Genomic DNA, 22657 nt, shown 5'->3' with positions numbered 1-22657 from the left:
TAGGTCCTGGGTGAGGCTGAGTGAGTGTCCCCTGGATGTCCTCCGGTCTCAGGCAGGGTGGTGAGTCCCAAAAGGGAGAGGGAGCTGGGAGGGTAGATCAGCCCCCTAAGGCCTGGAGAGCTTTGGGAGCTGAGCTAGTGGAAATGTGAGAGCAGTTTGTTCCTGAGACTACCAGCCTATTTTTCCTCCTCTCCTGGCTTAGCTCTGTTTGTGACAGTAGTAGACGTCAGTTCTACAAAGAGGATTGGAGGAATTAAAGCAGGAGGGGCAACTGGCTGGAGAGAGAGATGAGAGAGGGAGTGAGAGTTCAGTGATAGAGAAGGGGTGGAGAGAAGGGTTGGGGGTGGGGAGCTGTAAAACACACTTTCCCAGTATCTCCATGGTGAGGGGTGTGTGTTATTAGTCTCAGACTGTATTTTGTAGGCAGGTTACATAAATGTAACTCTGTACTCTGCTGAAACCATTGACTGAGGGGAGAGTGACTGGGTTGCTAGGGCCATTTTCATGAACATCATCTGCAGATGATTAGTGCTTGTGACAGTTGCTGAGGGATTGGACCAGCAAAGCCTATTTAATACTCACTTACAGTCTCTTTCTCTCCCATTCTCTTTCTTTCTCCAGTATACTCTCTATCTGCCCTCTACTGGTAGCCCCTGAAGCCTCTCTCCTCTAATCCCATTGACCATATTGAAAAAAAAGTATTCATATTTTACTCTGTGGACGTAGGCCGATCTGTATTATACATGTAATACAATCATGCTTTTTTTTTTACATAACACATTGGAACGCAACAAGTATATTTGTATCCGAACTTCCACCACTTTGTGCCATGCCCCAAGTGGCATCCGTGATGATGACGTATAATAAACGTGACTGCCATTGCAGTTGTAAAGACGCGACGAAAATGGCTACGTGGGTAATGCTACGTTGCTTGTCTTCCAACTTTACCTCTGCCATGCCCTTTCTCTACAGTTCGGCACAGCTAACTCCCTCACGGCTGGTATCCAGGGCATATGTACTACGGACTCTGTTCACTACCACCCGACTCTCATCAGGTACTTGGTTGTGGACCTCGCAACACAGGTGGCTAGCTAACACGCTATCGTTAGCTAGTTCATAACAAGGACGTTCTTGTTTTGCATAGCACGGACATAACGTAGCTAGTTAGCTAAGCGTGTAGACTAATAACTGTTTTTAGGTTTGTCAACTTCTGTGTAACTACTCGAACTAATTGCAATTTTCGCCTGAATTCCACAGCTCTTAAATTCACAGACAAACACGAATGGATACGAGTAGAGGGAGAAGTAGGGACGGTTGGCATCAGCAAATTTGCTCAGGTGGGTTGTTCTCGAGGCATGCTACCACTGGTTCTTAAAGACATGTTTCGGTACTTGAGTGACAAAGAAATTATTTAAACCTGTTTTGGGCTGGATGTGTCAATGTGTAGTTCATACATGCAAAATTAGCCATGAAAGTGACTTTTCTTGAATCTGTGCAATGCCATTTTCACTACATCCCCTAGCAATTAGAGTTGTAGCCAATGAGCTTCAGCCCCTCCCATTTGAGTGACGACTAACAAAATGCCTGCCCTGTGTTATCCAATGAGTTTGCTGGGTGGACACAGCTCATTTAATTGGTCAAATATAAATCTGTGTGTCCTGCAGGAGGCTCTAGGAGATGTGGTGTACTGTGGACTACCAGAGGTTGGCACACAGCTGGCACAGACTGGTAAGCAGCAGTTACTACCCTACAGACTTGTGTGGATGGTAACATGATACTGGTCATCTTGGGTTATACTAGTAAATCTTGCCTTCCTCAAGACCTGTTCATGACCTGGCCTATCGCTGTCCTCTTTTTAGATGAATTTGGAGCATTGGAGAGTGTGAAGGCAGCCAGTGAGCTGTACTCTCCTCTAACCGGGGAAGTCACAGAGGTCAACACACTCCTGGCAGACAACCCCAGCCTCGTCAACAAGTCCTGCTACAAAGACGGTGAGCACACATACACACACCCGCCCGCAGACATAGTGAGCTCCAAAAGTATTGGGACAGTGACACATTTTTTGCTGTTTTGGCTCTGAACTCCATAACTTTGTATTTGAAGTGATACAATGACTGAGGTTAGAGTGCAGACTGTCTGTTTTAATTTGAGGGTATTTTCATCCATATCGGGTGAACCGTTTACAAATGACAGCATTTGTTAGACGCACAAATATACAAGAGATTTGTGCTTCTGTAGCTTTCTCACTTATTATTCACGATTCATTCAGGATTATCCGTAATCATGGTAGCATCCACATTAATGTAGGAGAGTTTAGAAACATGTATTCTTATTTACAATAAGTCACTCTAAAATGACTGTTATTCACCATTCATTTCTATTGGACACAAAATAATCTGAAACCCAACCAAAACGGACAACAAATCCATCCAACAAATTTGTAGTCACAAGCTTGATGTGGCATTGCATGTTATGATTATGGGACCAAATACTTAACTTTTGACTACTTTAATACACATAAGTGAATTTGTCCCAATACCTTTGGTCCCCTAAAATGGGGGGAAGACTGTACCAAAAGTTAAGTAATTTCCAAACGGTCTACCAATATGAATAAAAATACCCTCAAATTAAAGCTGATAGTCTGCAGTTTAACCTCATAGTCGTTGTATCATTTCAAATCCAAATTGCTGGAGTACAGAGCCAAAACAAAATTGTCACCGTACCAATACTTTAAGCTCACTGTATATGCATACACTAGTCTACACGCATTCTTGACACGCACACAAACACACATCAGTGATTATTTTAGAAATAATATTCAAACAAGGCCTGTGACTAGGCTCACCTCTGACTTCTAATCCTTGCTGGGACAGGATGGCTGATGAAGATGACCATTGCTAACCCTAAGGAGCTGGATGCTCTGATGGATGAGAAGGCTTATGAGAGATACATCAGATCCATAGAAGACTAGCGCGGCCTAGACGCAACCCTTATCACCCCCACCCCTCGCCTGCCTAGCAATCCCTACTAGAGAGGAAGTGCACCAGTTGTGCCGGGAGTCAGATGTGACACTACACCGGGAAACCACCAGAAATGCCAGAGGAGCAGCAGAGCTCATCCATATTGACTTGCCAGTGTTATTGTGGTCTGAATGTTAAGTCTTTAGTGTACTGGTAATGACTATGACCTAATGGGGATGCTGGGAGCAAATGTCTTACACACGTGGCATGACGTACTGTATGTGGCTGATGTAGAGTGATACTGTACGAGTCCTGAAGCATTCCCTGGCTGAATCAAGTCTTATCCTTGATTCCTTGTGTCCTTTCTCCACCTCCTTAAAACATTAGAGGGTTTCATTTTGATGTTTTGAGGAGTTAAGGACACAAAGAATTGAGGAAAAGACTTAAGATTAATCCTCAGTCTTCCACTCAAAGCCTTCCCCAAGCACAGGGGATGAGAAACTTATGCTGCATTCATAATTAAGTGAGGTTAATTATACCAGTTGTGAAATCGTAAATACCAGTTGGATGTATTACATCCTTTTAACTCGTTTAGAAATGGGATGATAGATGAGTTTCTCACTTGCAATTACATTGTGTAGGGGGGTTTAAGTGGATTTCTTTCCCAGTTGTATGTGGTAAATACCACCTTCCCACTTGGTTATGAATACAGCGTCAAGACTGAACAGTACTGGGAAAAATAGTGCAATTCTGAGGACTATCAAATACAGCTGTCTGGATCAGTCCATCTGGTAGGGGAAGGGCTAATAATAAAGCACTTTGGATCTGGAGCAGGCTGGTTTCTACTGTATGTTGTTGTGCGTCTGTATGCACAGCATGTACTGGCACTGAAGATTACGAACAAATAAAACTCTTGACTTGCACTTCCTTGTGTGTTTACTTAGTGCAAGTCCTGTCCACTTCATCCCCCCCCCTGAGATGTCTGTGTAGCCTCTGATACTAGTTTGGAAAGACAGTACTTAAAGATTGTATCTCATTGATGTTTATATTTGCTTGAATTCCTTAGTACAAATATTGCACTTTAACACAACTAGTAGCAGTGCTTGCAGTTGATTCAGCCTGCATTACTGAATTATCTTAAATGACTGGTAAAGGACTAAAATGTAAACCAATACATTTAAACAGCAGTTTGTCCTTGTTACAGACTAACCACACTGTTCCCGCACAAATAAAATGGATGTCGATTAAGGCAGCCCCCCCCCCCCACCTCTGATTCAGAGGAGTTTGTGTTAGATGTGGAAGACACATTGCAGTTGAATGCATTCAGTTGTACAACTGACTAGGTGTACCCTTAACCTCTAACCCATGATGTGGTACCCAGTTTTGTAATAGTTCTATCAGTGTAGTCTTTGGCTGATCTTTAACCCCTGCCCTCTTGGTCATCTGTGAAACGTAGCCACTCCCCTAGGCACAGAGGATAACCTGGCCTTAGCAGCAGGGGTCCTCCTAACCCTTCCCCGGGCCATATGGAGGTGTGCCAGTCTATATCTTTCTCTGGTCTCTCTCCTGTCTCTCCCTCCCCTCATTCATCACACTGGCCATGAAGTCTGTCTGGTTCAGGAAGGCGATGGTCTCATCCCACCTGCGACTCACATGGGGGTTAGAGGCAGCGTCTGGATCATCTGATTGGTGTTTGAACTCCATGCGGGTGATGACAGGCAGGAGGAACTGCCTATCTGTGTTGACCACACCTCCCTGAGAGAGAAGTTGTCACTCACTCAATTTAGCAAAATTCACAGCGTGACATTTGTACATAAAATACACCATTATAAAATGGCTCAAGGCATTAAAAAAAAACATTTAGGCAAGGAAAGAAATCAAACAGGAAAAACAGTATTGAGGACCACTCATGAGTCACGATACAATAGAAGCAGTGAGTTGATGCACACCCTGGGCCTCCGAGACCAGGCGGGGGGACCAGGTCGCACCCCGAACGGGGGTCCACGTGCTCCTCAAAATGCCTCCACACCAACTTCACGTCCTGCAGAGAGTGGCTCCTTTCCTCCAGATCTGTCAGTGTAGAGCAATAAGGGAAATGTAACACTCACAATTCTATACAGAGAAAACATGAGAGTTGAGTTAACTTAGGAGCAAGGCTATGGTAGGGTTATGGTAACTACGGTAAGGTTAGGTTAAGGCTAGGGTACGGTTATTACAATGAGGTTAGAGTAAATCTGGTAAGATAAGGGTAACTCTATGGTAAGGGTATAGGTTAGGATAAGGCTGGTGCTCTTGTCTCACCGGTGTGGCGCAGTGCAGCATGGAGGCTGGACACTTACAGGGTTTGTGCATGAAGTCATCAGGCACAGCAGCCAGCTCAGGGCACCACGTCCTGGCGTAACTTCCGTTAGGGTCACAGGTCATGGCCGCGTCAACAAGATGCATGACAAAGTTTCAGTGGTCCAGACCACACATGCCTCCATTCTGCCACATCACGGCATCTATGGCCACATCAGCATCTACCAGGGTGTCTTACACACACAGTAAAATGTGAATTAATTAAACAGACAAACCTCTATATTCTGGTGTGTGTGTTTCACCTGGAACCAGCAGTATCCCTCCTGCCATGGTAGATGGAGGTAAACTATGAGGAAAGATAGTTGTTCATCCATTCAGTCAGCCACAGCTGTCTACTATACGCAGGGTTGGGCAGTTCCAGTCGTCAAGGGCCTGATTGGTGTCACAGTTTTTCCCCAGACCCAAATAACACACCTGACTCCAATAATCACCTAATCATGATCTTCAGTTTAGAATGCAATTTGATTAATCAGCTGTGTTTGCGAGGGATGGAGAAAAGGTGTGACCAATCAGGCCCTCGAGTACTGGAGTTGCCCACCCCAACCTGTCCTGCCTCTCTGCCGTGCCTTCAGATGATCCTGCTCGCTGCTCCACCGAAGGGCCTGATTGGACAGAAACCAGGAAGCGAGTGAGTGTTCTGCTTTCATTGGATACAACCCAGGAAAAGGATCAGTGTTAACACTGTCCTTACCTTGTCTCAGTGGTTCCCAAGGCAGGTCAGGGAACAGTGTTAGCTGCCAGTAGGCCAGGTCCTTCCAGGAAAGTTTTTGTATGAACTTGGGGGGGTCGGCAGCGTGCCCCTTTCACGTCCCACAGCGAAAAAACTACTGTAACTGACACTGCCATAATATTTTGAATATCCAAAGTGTATATCTAGAATGAGTCATAATCATCCATGAAAAGACATTGTTAAATGTACATTTCTTTGAATTTTTCATGAGTTTTTCGATTATCAATTCTGGTGATAGTAGGAGAGAAGCGAGTAGGCTGGGTCGTCAGTAGTTACCACAGCCACAAAGACATAAACCCCGCCTATTTCTACATTTATTTTCTTAAAATTTGATTTTAAACCTAACCCTAACCTTAACCACACTGCTAACCTTATGTCTAACCTTAAATTATGACCTAAAAGCTATTTTTGTTTTAATTAATCTTTACGATATAGACAATTTTTACTTTGTGGCTGTGCTATCTAGTGAAACATGAACGATTTACTCAACAGCTGATCGCTAGTTAACCCTCCTGCTGTGTTCTGGTCGAATTGGACCAATTTACAAGTTTTCTCTCTGAAAGAAAATGTAGTAAATTTAATCTGATTGTCATAAGGTTCCATGACTTTGCCCACACAGGGCATCTGAACATACAAAATACATTTGGATGATTTTCATAAAATGTTGGTTGTTTTATTTAACTTTTGGTCATTAGAAATGAATGGGTGAGACTACAATTAGTGTATAAATGTGTGTTTGAGCGAGCACACACACACACACACACACACACACACACACACACACACACACACACACACACACACACACACACACACACACCTCATTCCCCTTCTTGGCTTCCATCGCAACCCCCACGGGAACCTTTCCCCAATAGAATCTTTCCCCCACGGGAACCACACCTGTTGGCATTCTCACAAACAATCGCAACATTGTTTCAACTAATATATAGAAGTTTTCTTGCAGCTCTGGTATATAAAGCTTTTTTGAGGCCTTGCTCACAATTCATTCTGTGGCAGCACAATGACCAAACGGTATACTGTATGTGAGGCTCTTGATCATATCTTTGATCATGACACTGGTGAGGAGGAGAGAGTCTTTAAACTTTGACACAAAGTAGTTGTCACGTTCGTCGTAAAGATGGTACCAAGGCGCAGCGGGAATGTGAATGCTCATCTTCTTTTATTAATGAAGAAGAAAACGCAACAAAACACTTAATACAACAATGAGAAACAGTCCTGTAAGGAACACAACTACACAAGGAACAACTACCCACAAAAACCCATGAAAAAACACCCCTACTAAATAGGACCTTCAATTAGAGGCAATGAGAAACAGCTGCCTCCAATTGAAGGTCAAACCAATAAACTAATTATAGAAATAGATAAACTAGACACAGAAATAGACTAACATAGAACATTGCCCAACAAACCCCGAAACACATTAAACAAACACCCCCTGCCACGTCCTGACCAAACTACAGTAACAAATAACCTCTTTACTGGTCAGGATGTGACAGTAGTCTGTGATAAATAGCACAATATGTTTCATCTGAGTATTTGTTATAGTCAAAATAATCCATACATTATGCTTTTTTTACTCAAAAACTAGTTGTATGCGCTCAGGTCAATGACGCCTACAGGCCATAAATAGCAAAGATAAATCGCAAATGAAGTTCAAAACGTGTAATGTTCACAAAAACTTAAGTTGATATAAAGATCTAACACAACATTAGGTGATAATATATGTATTATTATGGATTTATAATCAGCCATAATGGGGTGGTCATTTTGAACCGGGAACACAGAATTAATGAACATGAAACAAACACAACAGGAGGGTAAACAAACACAGTCCAACACTGTTTTGTAATCTGATGCTATGCAATGCAACATTTTGACCAGTAGAGTGCACACAAGTCTAAAATATGACAGCCATGAGTCATTTTCTACGCTCATGGTGCTCCAGAGTACCCCTCAGCTCCCCTCTCCACACTAAAGACAAATCAAATCATCATAATTATCATCATCATCCAGTCTAGCCATCCTACAACCTCTCCCACCAACTTTCATAACCTTCATTTATTCTCTTGATCCTCGTACTATACTGAAAGGATGCGGGAGAGGGAGAGGGAGAGGGAGAGAGAGATCAATAGTGTTTAGACAGGGTATGTAGTCTCTAAGTGTGTGATCAATAGAGAACAGGGGGAGATTAGCTGGCTTCTCTCAGTTTCCCACTAACAGACAGATCAGTGAATGGACCAATCTGCCCTCAGGCTAAACACATTGACCTGCTGTTTCAGTCTTCTGTCTTGTGCTATCAATAAATATCTGTTTTGAATACATACCTAAGAGATCAAAGAGAGAGACAGAGAGAAAGGTGAAAAAGAAGAGAGGAGGTGAGGACGGGAGATGAGAGGAGAGCAAGAGAGAGAGAAGGGAGAGAGATTACGAGTAAATGAGCAGACAATAGTGTTGCGCTGTACCTCCAAGTCTTTGTCCTGCCAACAGGACACATGTCCACAGCTCTGTCTCTTTAACACACAGGTACACACGTGCACGCCCCTATAAAATCACCATAACATCTCCAGGAGAATTCATGTAAAGACAGATTAAAAACTAAGTGAGGAGAAACGGGCCACTGGAATAGCTATTTGCAACTCATAAATCATTCCGACACACAGGCCCGCGCGTGCGTGCGTACACACACACACACACACACACACACACACACACACACACACACACACACACACACACACACACACACACACACACACACACACACACACACACACACACACACACACAGTAATTAAACACTGGCTATGTACTCTCTCTTGGTGTAAATCAGACATGCAGACACAGTTATCACATTAGGGAGGTCTGCCATGTAGAAACACGAGGGAGAGGGGAGGGACCAAATACACACGATTGCATCCTCCTCCCACAGCAGGAGGAATATTTTTATTTCTTCACCATAACCATGGTTACGGTACATAAATACATAACCTGAACCATAATATCCCAATTCGGCACTTGGTCCATGATAGCAAAGACTTTCCCATTCACCTATCCTCTCTCTTGTTCTCTCTCACCCTTTCTCCTCTCTCTTTACTTCTCCCTCTACCTCTCCGTCTCTCCTCTGTTTTCCCACAGTGGTCGATAGCTCTTTAGAAGCATTGAGTGAATCAGCTGGTGGAGAACAGGAGGACAGAGAGAGGCTGAGGGGTTAATGTAGGTAAGCAGGAGGACAGAGAGAGGCTGTGGGGTTAATGTAGGTAAGCAGGAGGACAGAGAGAGGCTGAGGGGTTAATGTAGGTAAGCAGGAGGACAGAGAGAAGCTGAGGGGTTAATGTAGGTAAGCAGGAGGACAGAGAGAGGCTGAGGGGTTAATGTAGGTAAGCAGGAGGACAGAGAGAGGCTGAGGGGTTAATATAGGTAAGCAGGAGGACAGAGAGAGGCTGAGGGGTTAATGGAGGTAAGCAGGAGGACAGAGAGAGGCTGTGGGGTTAATGTAGGTAAGCAGGAGGACAGAGAGAGGCTGAGGGGTTAATGTAGGTAAGCAGGAGGACAGAGAGAAGCTGAGGGGTTAAGGTAGGGAAGCAGGAGGACAGAGAGAGGCTGAGGGGTTAATATAGGTAAGCAGGAGGACAGAGAGAGGCTGTGGGGTTAATGTAGGTAAGCAGGAGGACAGAGAGAGGCTGAGGGGTTAATGTAGGTAAGCAGGAGGACAGAGAGAGGCTGAGGGGTTAATGTAGGTAAGCAGGAGGACAGAGAGAGGCTGAGAGGTTAATGTAGGTAAGCAGGAGGACAGAGAGAGGCTGAGGGGTTAATGTAGGTAAGCAGGAGGACAGAGAGAGGCTGAGGGGTTAATGTAGGTAAGCAGGAGGACAGAGAGAGGCTGAGAGGTTAATGTAGGTAAGCAGGAGGACAGAGAGAGGCTGAGGGGTTAATGTAGGTAAGCAGGAGGACAGAGAGAGGCTGAGGGGTTAATGTAGGTAAGCAGGAGGACAGAGAGAGGCTGAGGGGTTAATGGAGGTAAGCAGGAGGACAGAGAGAGGCTGAGGGGTTAATGTAGGTAAGCAGGAGGACAGAGAGAGGCTGAGGGGTTAATGGAGGTGAAGAGACACATGGAGAACACATATCTTCATTGCCAGGTATCAGAGCTGAAGTCTAGCTATAAAACAGGGAGAACACATATCTTCATTGCCAGGTATCAGAGCTGAAGTCTAGCTATAAAACAGGGAGAACACATCACTTCATTGCCAGGTATCAGAGCTGAAGTCTAGCTATAAAACAGGGAGAACACATCACTCATTGCCAGGTATCAGAGCTGAAGTCTAGCTATAAAACAGGGAGAACACATATCTTCATTGCCAGGTATCAGAGCTGAAGTCTAGCTATAAAACAGGGAGAACACATATCTTCATTGACATTTATCAGAGCTGAAGTCTAGCTATAAAACAGGGAGAACACATCACTCATTGCCAGGTATCAGAGCTGAAGTCTAGCTATAAAACAGGGAGAACACATCACTCATTGCCAGGTATCAGAGCTGAAGTCTAGCTATAAAACAGGGAGAACACATATCTTCATTGCCAGGTATCAGAGCTGAAGTCTAGCTATAAAATGGGGAGAACACATCACTTCATTGCCAGGTATCAGAGCTGAAGTCTAGCTATAAAACAGGGAGAACACATATCTTCATTGCCAGGTATCAGAGCTGAAGTCTAGCTATAAAATGGGGAGAACACATATCTTCATTGCCAGGTATCAGAGCTGAAGTCTAGCTATAAAACAGGGAGAACACATATCTTCATTGCCAGGTATCAGAGCTGAAGTCTAGCTATAAAACAGGGAGAACACATATCTTCATTGACATTTATCAGAGCTGAAGTCTAGCTATAAAATGGGGAGAACACATCACTCATTGCCAGGTATCAGAGCTGAAGTCTAGCTATAAAACAGGGAGAACACATATCTTCATTGACATTTATCAGAGCTGAAGTCTAGCTATAAAATGGGGAGAACACATATCTTCATTGCCAGGTATCAGAGCTGAAGTCTAGCTATAAAACGGGGAGAACACATATCTTCATTGCCAGGTATCAGAGAAGAAGTCTAGCTATAAAACAGGGAGAACACATATCTTCATTGCCAGGTATCAGAGCTGAAGTCTAGCTATAAAACAGGGAGAACACATCACTCATTGCCAGGTATCAGAGCTGAAGTCTAGCTATAAAACGGGGAGAACACATATCTTCATTGCCAGGTATCAGAGCTGAAGTCTAGCTATAAAACAGGGAGAACACATATCTTCATTGCCAGGTATCAGAGAAGAAGTCTAGCTATAAAACAGGGAGAACACATATCTTCATTGCCAGGTATCAGAGAAGAAGTCTAGCTATAAAACAGGGAGAACACATATCTTCATTGCCAGGTATCAGAGCTGAAGTCTAGCTATAAAACAGGGAGAACACATCACTCATTGCCAGGTATCAGAGCTGAAGTCTAGCTATAAAATGGGGAGAACACATATCTTCATTGCCAGGTATCAGAGCTGAAGTCTAGCTATAAAACAGGGAGAACACATATCTTCATTGCCAGGTATCAGAGCTGAAGTCTAGCTATAAAACAGGGAGAACACATCACTCATTGCCAGGTATCAGAGCTGAAGTCTAGCTATAAAATGGGAGAACACATATCTTCATTGCCAGGTATCAGAGCTGAAGTCTAGCTATAAAACGGGGAGAACACATATCTTCATTGCCAGGTATCAGAGAAGAAGTCTAGCTGTGATGTATGCTCGACGGGACCACCTAGCCCTATAGCAACCGCCATAGCAACACACTCTGCCATCTACGTGAACAGCATAATAAGATTACAGGAATACACACACACCGTCAGAAGCAGAAACATTAACATACACACACACCGTCAGAAGCAGAAGCAGAAACATTAACATACACACACACCATCAGAAGCAGAAATATTAACATACACACACACCGTTAGGAGCAGAAACATTAACATACACACACACCGTCAGAAGCAGAAACATTAACATACTGTACACACACAGAAACACACACAGTGGAGGTTGGGTTCATATTCCTGATCAAACACTCAGCTGTTGGTTTTGTGGATCACTGTAGGGATGTTTAGAGAGCAGAAATAGAGTGAGGAAGAGAGGAGGGAGAGGAAATGAAAATAGAGGAGAGGTGAGGAGAGGAGAACAGAGGTTGGATATGAGAGACCATCCCTTTCTGAATGCTTTGAGAGAAGGAAGGGGTGGAGGGGACAGGAAGAGAAAGAGGACAGTAGAGAAAGAGAGAATGAAGGAAGATAGTCATAGCTGCAGGAAGTATTTTAGGGGGTGGGGGGGGGAATTTGGCCACTCAAACAGGATTAATAAAGCCCTATTTCACACAAGACTCATCTTTTTTTTCATTATTATTATTGTTATTATTATTTTCAATTTGTCAGGGGGTGCTGCAGCACCCTCAGCACCATTACATCCCGTGGCTATGAAGATAATACAGAGGCTTGACAAAAGAAGAATGGAAAAGGAGATGTGTGTGATAAAATGGAGGGTAGAGAAAAGGAGATAAATTAGAAGAGAGAGGGGATGAAGGAAAGGAGAGAGAGGATGGAGGATGAAGGAAAGGAGAGAGAGGATGGAGGATGAAGGAAAGGAGATGGAGGCTGAAGGAAAGGCGAGAGAGGATGGAGGCTGAAGGAAAGGAGAGAGAGGATGGAGGCTGAAGGAAAGGAGAGAGAGGATGGAGGATGAAGGAAAGGAGATGGAGGCTGAAGGAAAGGCGAGAGAGGATGGAGGCTGAAGGAAAGGAGAGAGAGGATGGAGGATGAAGGAAAGGAGAGAGAGGATGGTGGATGAAGGAAAAGAGAGAGAGAATGGAGGCTGAAGGAAAGGAGAGAGAGAATGTAGGTGTGCAATACTGGAGCATAGAACAGAAGTAGAGTTCCTCCCCCTCCAGCCTTGCATAAATTTCACACTTCATTTGCATATTCACTACTTTCACTACATGACTACATACATGATATTCATTAGCATAATAACCATCTATTATAGTAAGCTTTGTTTGAGGATAAAGGAGAGTTTAAAGGAAAAACAATATGAGGAAGGGAACAACACAAGGAAGTGTGTGTGTGTGCATGCGTGTGTGTGTGGGTATGTGTGTGCGCTTACGCATGTTTGTGTGTGTGTGTGTGTGTGTGTGTGTGTGTGTGTGTGATCTGGGATTCCTTTCCTGGATTCCTGGTGCATGTGTTTATTGTGTGCTGTATGTTATATATACCCCAGAGGGAGGGGGTAATCAAACTACCTTCAGGGCTTCAGCTGAACTCAACACACAAGGAGCTGGGAAGAGAGAGACATAGAGACAGACAGAGACAGGGACAGACAGAGACAGAAAAACAGAGAGACAAAGGCAGACAGAGAGACAGACACAGAGAGACAGAGAGATATATAGAGGGAGAGACAGAGAAAGAGGCAGGGAGATATAGAGGGAGGGAGACAGACGGGGGAAAGAGGGCGGTGGATAGAGGAGCTGCGAATGAGGTTGGCACGGTGCCATCCACTCAGGGCTGGTTCCCACACACTGGCATGGGGAGGGTGGTGTAGAGGGGCCAGGATAAGGAACAGAGAGACTCTTTCACATTGCTACACCAATGCCCAAAGACAGACAAGATACTCAGATTTAGAGGTCGTCATTGCAACAACAAAAAATGTTCGCAATTGACATACCTGGGTAAATGAAGGTTAAAAAAAGATAAAGAGGAGATGCAGAGGATGGAGGAGGACATAAGGAAGAGCCCTTGAGACCCCTGGAGGGTAGCCGAAACAAGACGACTAGATCCAGGAGGATGAAGAGAGGAAGTAGAGAAATTAGGGTGAGGATGGAGGGATGAAAAGGAGGACGATGAAGAACATGGACTCTGCCGGGCGATTTGAGAGTCACATCAATGGCAGCTGGCGTTCGGAGGACAGGCACCATACCATCAACAAAGTGTCCACTCCCTCCATCCTCCTCTCTTTCTCTGCTCCCATCGCTCTCTCCTCCCTGTGCCAGCTAGTGGATGACATTCCATCCAGCTGCCGTGACACGCTCAAAAACAACGGAGCTAGCAGCAGAGAAATGTCTCATTTGGAGAGAGGAGATTCACTAGAGAGGATTCATCGCTATTCAATGTTTGTTTGTTTGTTGGATTGTTTGGACAAATCTGGCCAGGAGTGCCAGGGCAACGGTTGCCAGCTTCCCAGCGATGGCATCTTTCAGCGGGGGGGAGGGGGGGGTGGCAGACCAAGAGTTGGCACTACACCAGGGGAGAAAGACAGAGTTGGCACTGCACCAAACACAACACAACACAACAGATGCTTACGGCCGCTAACAGGCTGGTTAAACACTAAAGAAATAGCTTTCACATGCTTATGTGACTGACAGGTTCGAACCTGGGGATCAAAACGTTTTAGTCCGCTAAGTCAATGCAACTCTTCAGACGGGATCAAAACGTTTTAGTCCGCTAAGTCAATGCAACTCTTCAGACGGGATCAAAACGTTTTAGTCCGCTAAGTCAATGCAACTCTTCAGACGGGATCAAAACGTTTTAGTCCGCTAAGTCAATGCAACTCTTCAGACGGGATCAAAACGTTTTAGTCCGCTAAGTCAATGCAACTCTTCAGACGGGATCAAAACGTTTTAGTCCGCTAAGTCAATGCAACTCTTCAGACGGGATCAAAACGTTTTAGTCCGCTAAGTCAATGCAACTCTTCAGACGGGATCAAAACGTTTTAGTCCGCTAAGTCAATGCAACTCTTCAGACGGGATCAAAACGTTTTAGTCCGCTAAGTCAATGCAACTCTTCAGACGGGATCAAAACGTTTTAGTCCGCTAAGTCAATGCAACTCTTCAGACGGGATCAAAACGTTTTAGTCCGCTAAGTCAATACAACTCTTCAGACGGGATCGAAATGTCAACAACAACCAACAACCAGTGAGTGGCAAAGGCATGGGGGGGGGCGGCACAATATCCTCATGAACCCAGGAGTACAGCAATAAGGAGAGGGATGAGACTGCTACTTCCTCTATACTAGTACCTCCCTCTCTTCTCTCAGTATCTGAACCGCTAAGCAGCGAACACTGAACCCCTGTGTTGGAAATCTCCTACACTCTTAGAAAAAAGGGTTCCAAAAGGGTTCTTCGGCTGTCTCCATCGGAGAATCCTTTTTGATTCCTTTCTACAGAGGGTTCTACATGAAACCCAAAAGGGTTACACCTGCAACCAAAAGGGTTCTACCTGGAACCAATAAGGTTCTTCAAAGGGTTCTCCTATGGGGACAGCCAAAGACACCTTTTAGGTTCTAGGTTTCCTTTTAGGTTCTAAGAGTGTATGGTGTATCAGACTGAGGGAACATTTACAACAGAAGAATAATGAGATCTTAAATATGTTGACTTGTTATGGATTTCAAGTTCACAGAGAAAACAAGGATGGAGGAATCAATGAGAAGATGGATTTCAAGTTCACAGAGAAAACAAGGATGGAGGAATCAATGAGAAGATGGATTTCAAGTTCACAGAGAAAACAAGGATGAAGGAATCAATGAGAAGATGGATTTCAAGTTCACAGAGAAAACAAGGATGGAGGAATCAATGAGAAGATGGATTTGAAACTTTTGGGATTCACCATGTGTGTTATTTCCGTACCAGCCAGATTGCTGCAGTCCAAAGGCCAGATCACAGACACAAGCAGAACCAGGCAGTAGGCGCTGCTGTATGTGTCTGGTTATCTCCTCTGTTGATAATGAACAGTGACGGACTAATTTCAACAGCCAATCATAATTAGTGATTTAATCGCTCTGCAACATTTTCCTCACCCTGCTCCCCACCACCTCACCCCAACTCACACCCCTAAACCGTGCCACATGGTTGGACGTGACTGGATATGCTAATGTCTGGAGATTGTGCGTGTAGACAGAGAGAATCTGCCAGGACTAAAAGGGATGTGTGACAGTGTGAGATCACGCAGCAGTAGTTCCGTTTTTTGTTTTTTCTTCACTGGTTATTTGGATTTATCATGACTGGTTGAAGACGGGCTTAAACTGCTTCACCTTGGCTGGTTTGCGTGTGTGTGTTTGTGTGTGTGTGTGTGGGGGGGGGGGGGGACTTCATTTTTGCCAGAACTCAATTTCTAACATGTATGTGCACAGAAGTGAATCGCATTGCAGCTGACCCAATTACCTGAGATTTTATTTATGGGTGCAGAGATTATCTGGAGACTAACGAGCAGTGGATCAACCTCTTCCCTCTCTTCATCCCCTCCCTCCTTCTATCCCCTCCCTACCACTCATTTTACTCCCGCCATCTCTCCCTCCCTCCAGACTCCTGTGGGATCTTAATTAATCGCAGCCTTCATTATGCAAATACAGTGCAATAAACGACAGGAGAGGAGGAGCTAGACACAGTCTAATGGAGGGAGAGGTGGGGGAGGGAGAGATGGAGAGGGGATGCAAATCTGGTTTTACCTACAGTATGATCTCACCAATACCATTGAACATGTTCTGATAAAGGATTGGTACATGTTTATAGCAGAACACAAGACTATAGTGTCATTTCTCCATCAAGCACCTGCTCTCCCCAGACTGGTGGCCTTTTCTGCTTCAAGCACACAAGGAATATATGTAATACTTGCAGAAGCTCAGCAGCCAACGCCATCTTAGTTTAATCATCACACAGGATCATAGGGTTCATGCGAATTTCATTTGCATATCATTAAACGGTGAGACTCATTTGGTGCGGCCAGCAGGAATGGGATTGGATGAAGAAAAAATGAAAAAAAGCATCTCGTTATTAAACAGCAATGTTTTATAGTCCGCCAGCCAATCCATTTAACTTGGCCGTAATTAAAATGTGTCAGAGACAATCAATCATTCTAACAAGGATATTACCAGCATCTCAATCTGGAAGAACACTTGATACTGGAAAGGAACCTGTGTATGGAGCTTAAAGGTATATTCCCCCATAACACATCCAGTATACTGTATGTGGCACAGGAAGTTGGTGGCACCTTAATTGGGGAGAACAGGCTCGTATTAATGAGTGGAGCGGAATAGGTGGAATGGTATCAAATACCATTCCATTAGGGCCGTTCCAGCCATTAACATGAGCAGTCCTCCCCTCAGCAGCCTCCTGTGGTATGTGGTTTACATTACGCTTGCCTTTCCAGTTTCCCTTCTCTGAACTCTGTGTTACTGTGGAAAGAAGTGAAACACACATAAAGAGTCAGATGGAGTCAGATGTCATATCTCAATGATGCCACAATGACCTTAGCACTGTGTGTGTGTGTGTGTCTGTGTGTGTTTGTGTGCATGCGTGCGTGAGTGTGTGCGTGTATGTTTATGCATAAAACACTTTTTACCATAAGGGATATAATTAGACTGCTGATCTTTTTGCATGCAGATCAGTTGGACAGCATGACAATTGCTCAAACCTGACACACACACACACACCCCCATGACCCACCCCCTATCATGGGCAGCATGTGGTGTTGTCTGTGGGCAGAGTGTATTAGGATTAGCATAATGCGGGGTGAGTCTATGTAACAGCCACGGTGACGCGTGCTGAACTCACTGTCCTGCTGTTGAGCATTCAAATCACCTAATGGATGTAAAGAAGCTAGCTACCCAGGAGAGGGGTATGCGTGTTGGGGGTGGGGCATAACAATGAAAAAAGGCATAGATAGATCAAATGTAGACATAAGAAAAAAGTATAAAATAACAAAATTACATATTTGTGTGAACTATTTGAGTGAACTAACCCATTTAAGATGCTCCTAAAAGCAGACAATTCTGGCCCTCTTACAATATAGAGCCTTCAGATACTGCGGAGAGAATGTGTTCCAGAACATTCGCATTGTAAATAGACTTTTACCAGGCTATCTCTCCCATATGACTGATTAGAACAGCCTGGCGACCATTATAAAATCATTAAGAAGATGGATAGAGAGCACATCTTCTAATAAAAACCGCTCTATACCTGATGAAGCACTGAACAAACTCTTCCTCAATGACATTCACTGATTACTGCCCAACAGTGTGTGTGTGTGTGTGTGTGTGTGTGTACTATTAATACTGTACTCCATTAGTGATATGGCTATTGCAGTATAGTATTCCAGCAATCAGTTTACCATCAGGACTGTGTCTGTACTGGGATTTCTAGTACTGAATAAAAACATGATACATTGATAATGTGAAACACACACACACACTGAGAGAAATCATGGAAAAGCATCTGCCAGGGGAGGGGTTGAGGCTGGGGTAGGGGTGTTATCAGTGAAAACAGAGTCCTGTCTCTTTAACTGGTGGCTGAGCTGAAGGACTCATGAATAAACATGAACTTTTTCCTCTGCTCACACAGAACCAATCTAAATCTAAATGAGCCTACATACACACCAACACCAATGACATTATAACCCTTCTGGGTTAACCCCCCCCCGGATCACTGATGCTCTAGTGTATGACATTACAACCCACTATCCCTCCTTAAAGTAACCTCCCCTGTCCCCCCAACAGCATTCAAAATACGTACACGAGTAGGCAATAGCATTATATCCCCTACACACACATAGACCCTCCCCTTCCTTCAACCCCCTTCCCCCAGCCCCACTTCCAGCATCATCAACAGCAGCAGCAGTATAATTCATGCGAGGTCATTAATATTCATCATATCATTTTGTCACAAAGGAAAGTAATCTGGCTGGATGTCACTGACGTAATTAATGAACTGACCTCTGGGTCCAGGGATCTACCCAACACACACACACACACACACACACACACACACACAAGACATTGGGCAAATGTGTCCACCAAACCAGACTTTATTTACCTCAGTGGCTATGGAAAGGGGAGGGGGAGAGGGAACACAGTTAACCACTGGGGCAAGAGACTGGGACAGGTGCACAACACAGGTATCTTTTGGTTATCACTACGGCAACAGCTTCCAGGAACGACACAATATTTACATCTTACAGTTATTCAGAAAATAAGCAAAAGGAATAAAACAACAATATGTACATAACAACTGCCAAGTGGTACAGTATTTGGAATTTCAGTACAGAAGAAAGATCATTGGTATTGTGGTAAACATTGGTCAGATATAGAGCTAAGGGTAAACAGAGTTAGAATCCTTTGGAAGGTTAGCCTGGATGACAGACTGTTTCTGTGTTCAGTATCACTGCATGGCTACATAGCTACATGGCTACAATCTGTGTGGCTACATGACTACGTGGCTACCCAGGTACATGGGATACGTGTCTATGTCACTTCATGGCTACATTGTTGCCTGGCCTATAGCAGAGACAAGCATGGCTACATAGCTACGTGGCTATAAGGCTACATTGTTGGCCTAAAGCAGAAACAAACATGGCTAAACAAGCCAGCGACACAAGATCAGAAACATACCGGTACACAGACCTGTGGAAGGTTTGGGCTAGATACAATCCAACCTGCCATAGAATAGCTATGCAGGATCTTAAGTATAGAAGTATCTTATCTTTATAGTATCATTGTAACTTCTTTGTATCTTTGTTTAGAAACCACTGTCCACATAGTAATACATTACTGAGTAAATACTGGCGCCCCAAGTATCTCTTTGTTAACATCAGAATAAAAGGTCAGGTTATGAACAGCGTCATGTGTGTTATAACAGTTTGTTGTTATTAAAGTATTACAAAATACGTTAGCAGCCAACTGGACATCCTCAAAGACTGAGATGGAAGAATCTATCTGGTCAGAAAGACATTGAGGAGGAAAACATTTCAACCACTCTACACACTGCAATGGCTCTGAAGTAGTTCCCTACTGAGTATGGTACACTAGGGGCTGGGGTTTGGTTCCCTACTGAGTATGGTACACTAGGGGCTGGGGTTTGGTTCCCTACTGAGTATGGTACACTAGGGGCTGGGGTTTGGTTCCCTACTGAGTATGGTACACTAGGGGCTGGGGTTTGGTTCCCTACTGAGTATGGTACACTAGGGGCTGGGGTTTGGTTCCCTACTGAGTATGGTACACTAGGGGCTGGGGTTTGGTTCCCTACTGAGTATGGTACACTAGGGGCTGGGGCTTGGTTCCCTACTGAGTATGGTACACTAGGGGCTGGGGTTTGGTTCCCTACTGAGTATGGTACACTAGGGGCTGGGGTTTGGTTCCCTACTGAGTATGGTACACTAGGGGCTGGGGTTTGGTTCCCTACTGAGTATGGTACACTAGGGGCTGGGGTTTGGTTCCCTACTGAGTACACTCCTACTGAGTGCACTAATAGCTGGGGGGGGGGGTTGCTCCTCCATCCTAGTATAATAACAGGTTTTGGTTTTTCTGGAGGTTACAGTGTACACTCACCAGTGGCCTGGTGAAGAGGCAGATACAGCAGTTCTGATACAGTCACTCTTTCTTCCCAACAATCAATATTACATTATCAAGTAAACTTTTTAAGTTGTTTTCTGTGGCATTTATGCATCGATGGTTACAGTGTTATTGTCTTTGGGTTGTGTTTTAAAGCATTCAATATTATCATAGTTATTACTGTTACTATTACTACAGTAATATTATTACATTTAGAGAACAAAAAGAGGAGAGATGAGAGAGAAAAAGAGAGAGAGAAAGAAAGACGGTTAGAGTGTGTGAGAGAGTTAAGTGCACACAACATCCAAAGTTTTCATCAGTATTACGTCAGTAACTCTCAGTGAGTATGGTCCGTCAGAACAGAGGCAGTCTCAGGGGAGACTGAGTCGACCATATAAAAGCTACATACTGTACATTAATTTACTCCTCACACCATTTAACATTGTAATAATGGAACTATCAATTATCGGTCAGAAAGCTCAGATATCTGAAATCCAGAGAGGTTTCTTTAGAACTACCATTATAGGAACTTCATATCAACAGTCAATATTTACATCATAAGGTTTCAAAACAGACTTTGTGTCTGGCATTAGGAACAGAAGAGAAACTAGTACATTACTAGGACCAAATAAAAAACAGTTCAGTTGGCCTGAGTATAGTATACATGGGATTATATTACACAACATACTGGTATTTACTCAAATAAGAAGAAAAGGCAACTCCACATCATAACGCCTACATTATGTTCTCATACACCACAAAATAACACTTGTCATATCAAAGCATAATAACGACCGTTAATCCATTGTATTCATATTCATTAACATTTACTAAACACAGACAATGTTGTGTAGTGTTTGGTTAAAGTTGTGACATATATTGGTCGAACGTTATCAAAATAGCTTCTTATACGACCTCTCACATAAAGGACAAAGTGGACTTAGCTCAGTGCTATTTGGCCTATTTTCCACATAAGGAGCGTTCAGTACATGTGCAGTAGAGTCATCATTGGCTTGAGAAGGTTGAGGTCTGCTTCAGCACCACATAGACCAGTCAGTCTATTGATACGCACCAGTCTCAGATCTACTCTTCACTGTATGGGCTGTACTGTGGTTTGGAAATGAAAAACACCATGTTGACAACACAATCCACGGACATGTAAGGTTTTGGTTACGAGCTTTGGAATCCAAGCCAGTCTTTGCAGATGCTCTTTGTAAAGAATATTTGAATTTTTTGTTTTCCGTAGCTGCTTTTGTTTCTTTCAGTTTTCTTATACTTTGAAAGAACGTTCTATACACTAAAACATCGAACAGTTTGATACTTGCACTAGTAGTCTTTAAACACAAGTGAGACGGGCACCTACTGTGTCCTGGTTCTCCAGATTCTATTGTCAGAACAGGGACATCTGTTGGCATGGAGGGGTTAACTCCTGAGGTATCGGTTGGAGGACAGGAGAGGAGGGGAAAGGAGAGAGAGGAACACAGGAGTGGTGTCTTAAAGCTCTAGAGGAGGTCTGCCCTGTGATGTTTTGGGGCTGATTAAGGGGTGAGGTACACTGGTAGAATGCTCTTTGGCTTCTGTGGCATCCGGTTGGTTTATTGTTGTGAGTGACGTGCACTTAGTTCATGGCTGTGTGCGTTCTCTCCCCTGTCCTCTGCTGCCTTTCCCTCTATCCTGTGGTGGGGTCAACTCTGAGGCTCCTTGCCCTCTTCTCCTTGGCCCGGCCATTCTGAAACCACACCTGCACCACCCTGCGTGGGAGCCCCAGCTGCCGTCCCAGGCCCTCACACTGCAGGGGACTGGGGGTGGGGTGCTCCCTGTAACAGGCTCTGAGCTTGATCACCTGCTGGGGGGTCATCTGTGTACGCTGCCTCTGCTGCTGCTGCTGTCTCGGTCCATGCCTATCCACACTCTCAGACAGACTTGGACTGGAGTTCTGGTCACAGTCTTGAACGTTGAAGCTTGCCATCCCATATTTGTATCCCAGAGACAACAGATTGCTATGGTTACCCACATGAGCCTGGTCAGACGAAGGGAATATTTTTACTGACAGACCTTCTTCCTCTTCCTCCTCTTCCATGTCGGGTTCGTTCAGGTCAAAGGTCAAATCTGTTTTCCCAGAAATGTATTTTCTCTCAGTGGGGATGGCCCCGGGGCTTGGGGAGGGATGAAAGGGGTTCGGGGAGGGATG

General features: G+C 44.3%; 2 protein-coding genes across 2 annotated transcripts; one reads left to right on the top strand and one right to left on the bottom strand.

The window, feature by feature from the left end:
• Window positions 1–854: 854 nt before the first annotated feature.
• LOC123728143 (glycine cleavage system H protein, mitochondrial) lies at window positions 855–3883 on the top strand. Its single transcript, XM_045698741.1, has 5 exons — window positions 855–1055; window positions 1258–1337; window positions 1665–1728; window positions 1860–1991; window positions 2874–3883. The coding sequence occupies exons 1-5, from the start codon at window positions 905–907 to the stop codon at window positions 2969–2971; spliced, it is 525 nt and encodes a 174-aa protein (XP_045554697.1). The 5' UTR covers window positions 855–904; the 3' UTR covers window positions 2972–3883.
• Window positions 3884–20393: 16510 nt separating this feature from the next.
• LOC123728144 (homeobox-leucine zipper protein HAT14-like) lies at window positions 20394–22657 on the bottom strand. The gene has a single exon (XM_045698742.1). It carries the CDS (start codon window positions 22544–22546, stop codon window positions 22136–22138), a length of 411 nt encoding a protein of 136 aa, XP_045554698.1. The 5' UTR covers window positions 22547–22657; the 3' UTR covers window positions 20394–22135.

This window comes from Salmo salar, chromosome ssa17 (assembly GCF_905237065.1).
Source record: "Salmo salar chromosome ssa17, Ssal_v3.1, whole genome shotgun sequence".
Taxonomy (NCBI): domain Eukaryota; kingdom Metazoa; phylum Chordata; class Actinopteri; order Salmoniformes; family Salmonidae; genus Salmo; species Salmo salar.
The sequence above is the reverse complement of the archived record's forward strand: the minus strand, read 5'-3'. Positions and strand labels throughout refer to the sequence as shown.

Excerpts from the sequence above, each read along its gene's own strand:
- LOC123728143 (XM_045698741.1), top strand. The coding sequence starts at position 905 with ATGGCTACGTGGGTAATGCTACGTTGCTTGTCTTCCAACTTTACCTCT. Across the intron at positions 1,729-1,859 it reads CACACAGCTGGCACAGACTG|ATGAATTTGGAGCATTGGAG; the intron begins GTAAGCAGCAGT and ends TCCTCTTTTTAG. Across the intron at positions 1,992-2,873 it reads CAAGTCCTGCTACAAAGACG|GATGGCTGATGAAGATGACC; the intron begins GTGAGCACACAT and ends TTGCTGGGACAG.
- LOC123728144 (XM_045698742.1), bottom strand. The coding sequence starts at position 22,546 with ATGGAAGAGGAGGAAGAGGAAGAAGGTCTGTCAGTAAAAATATTCCCT.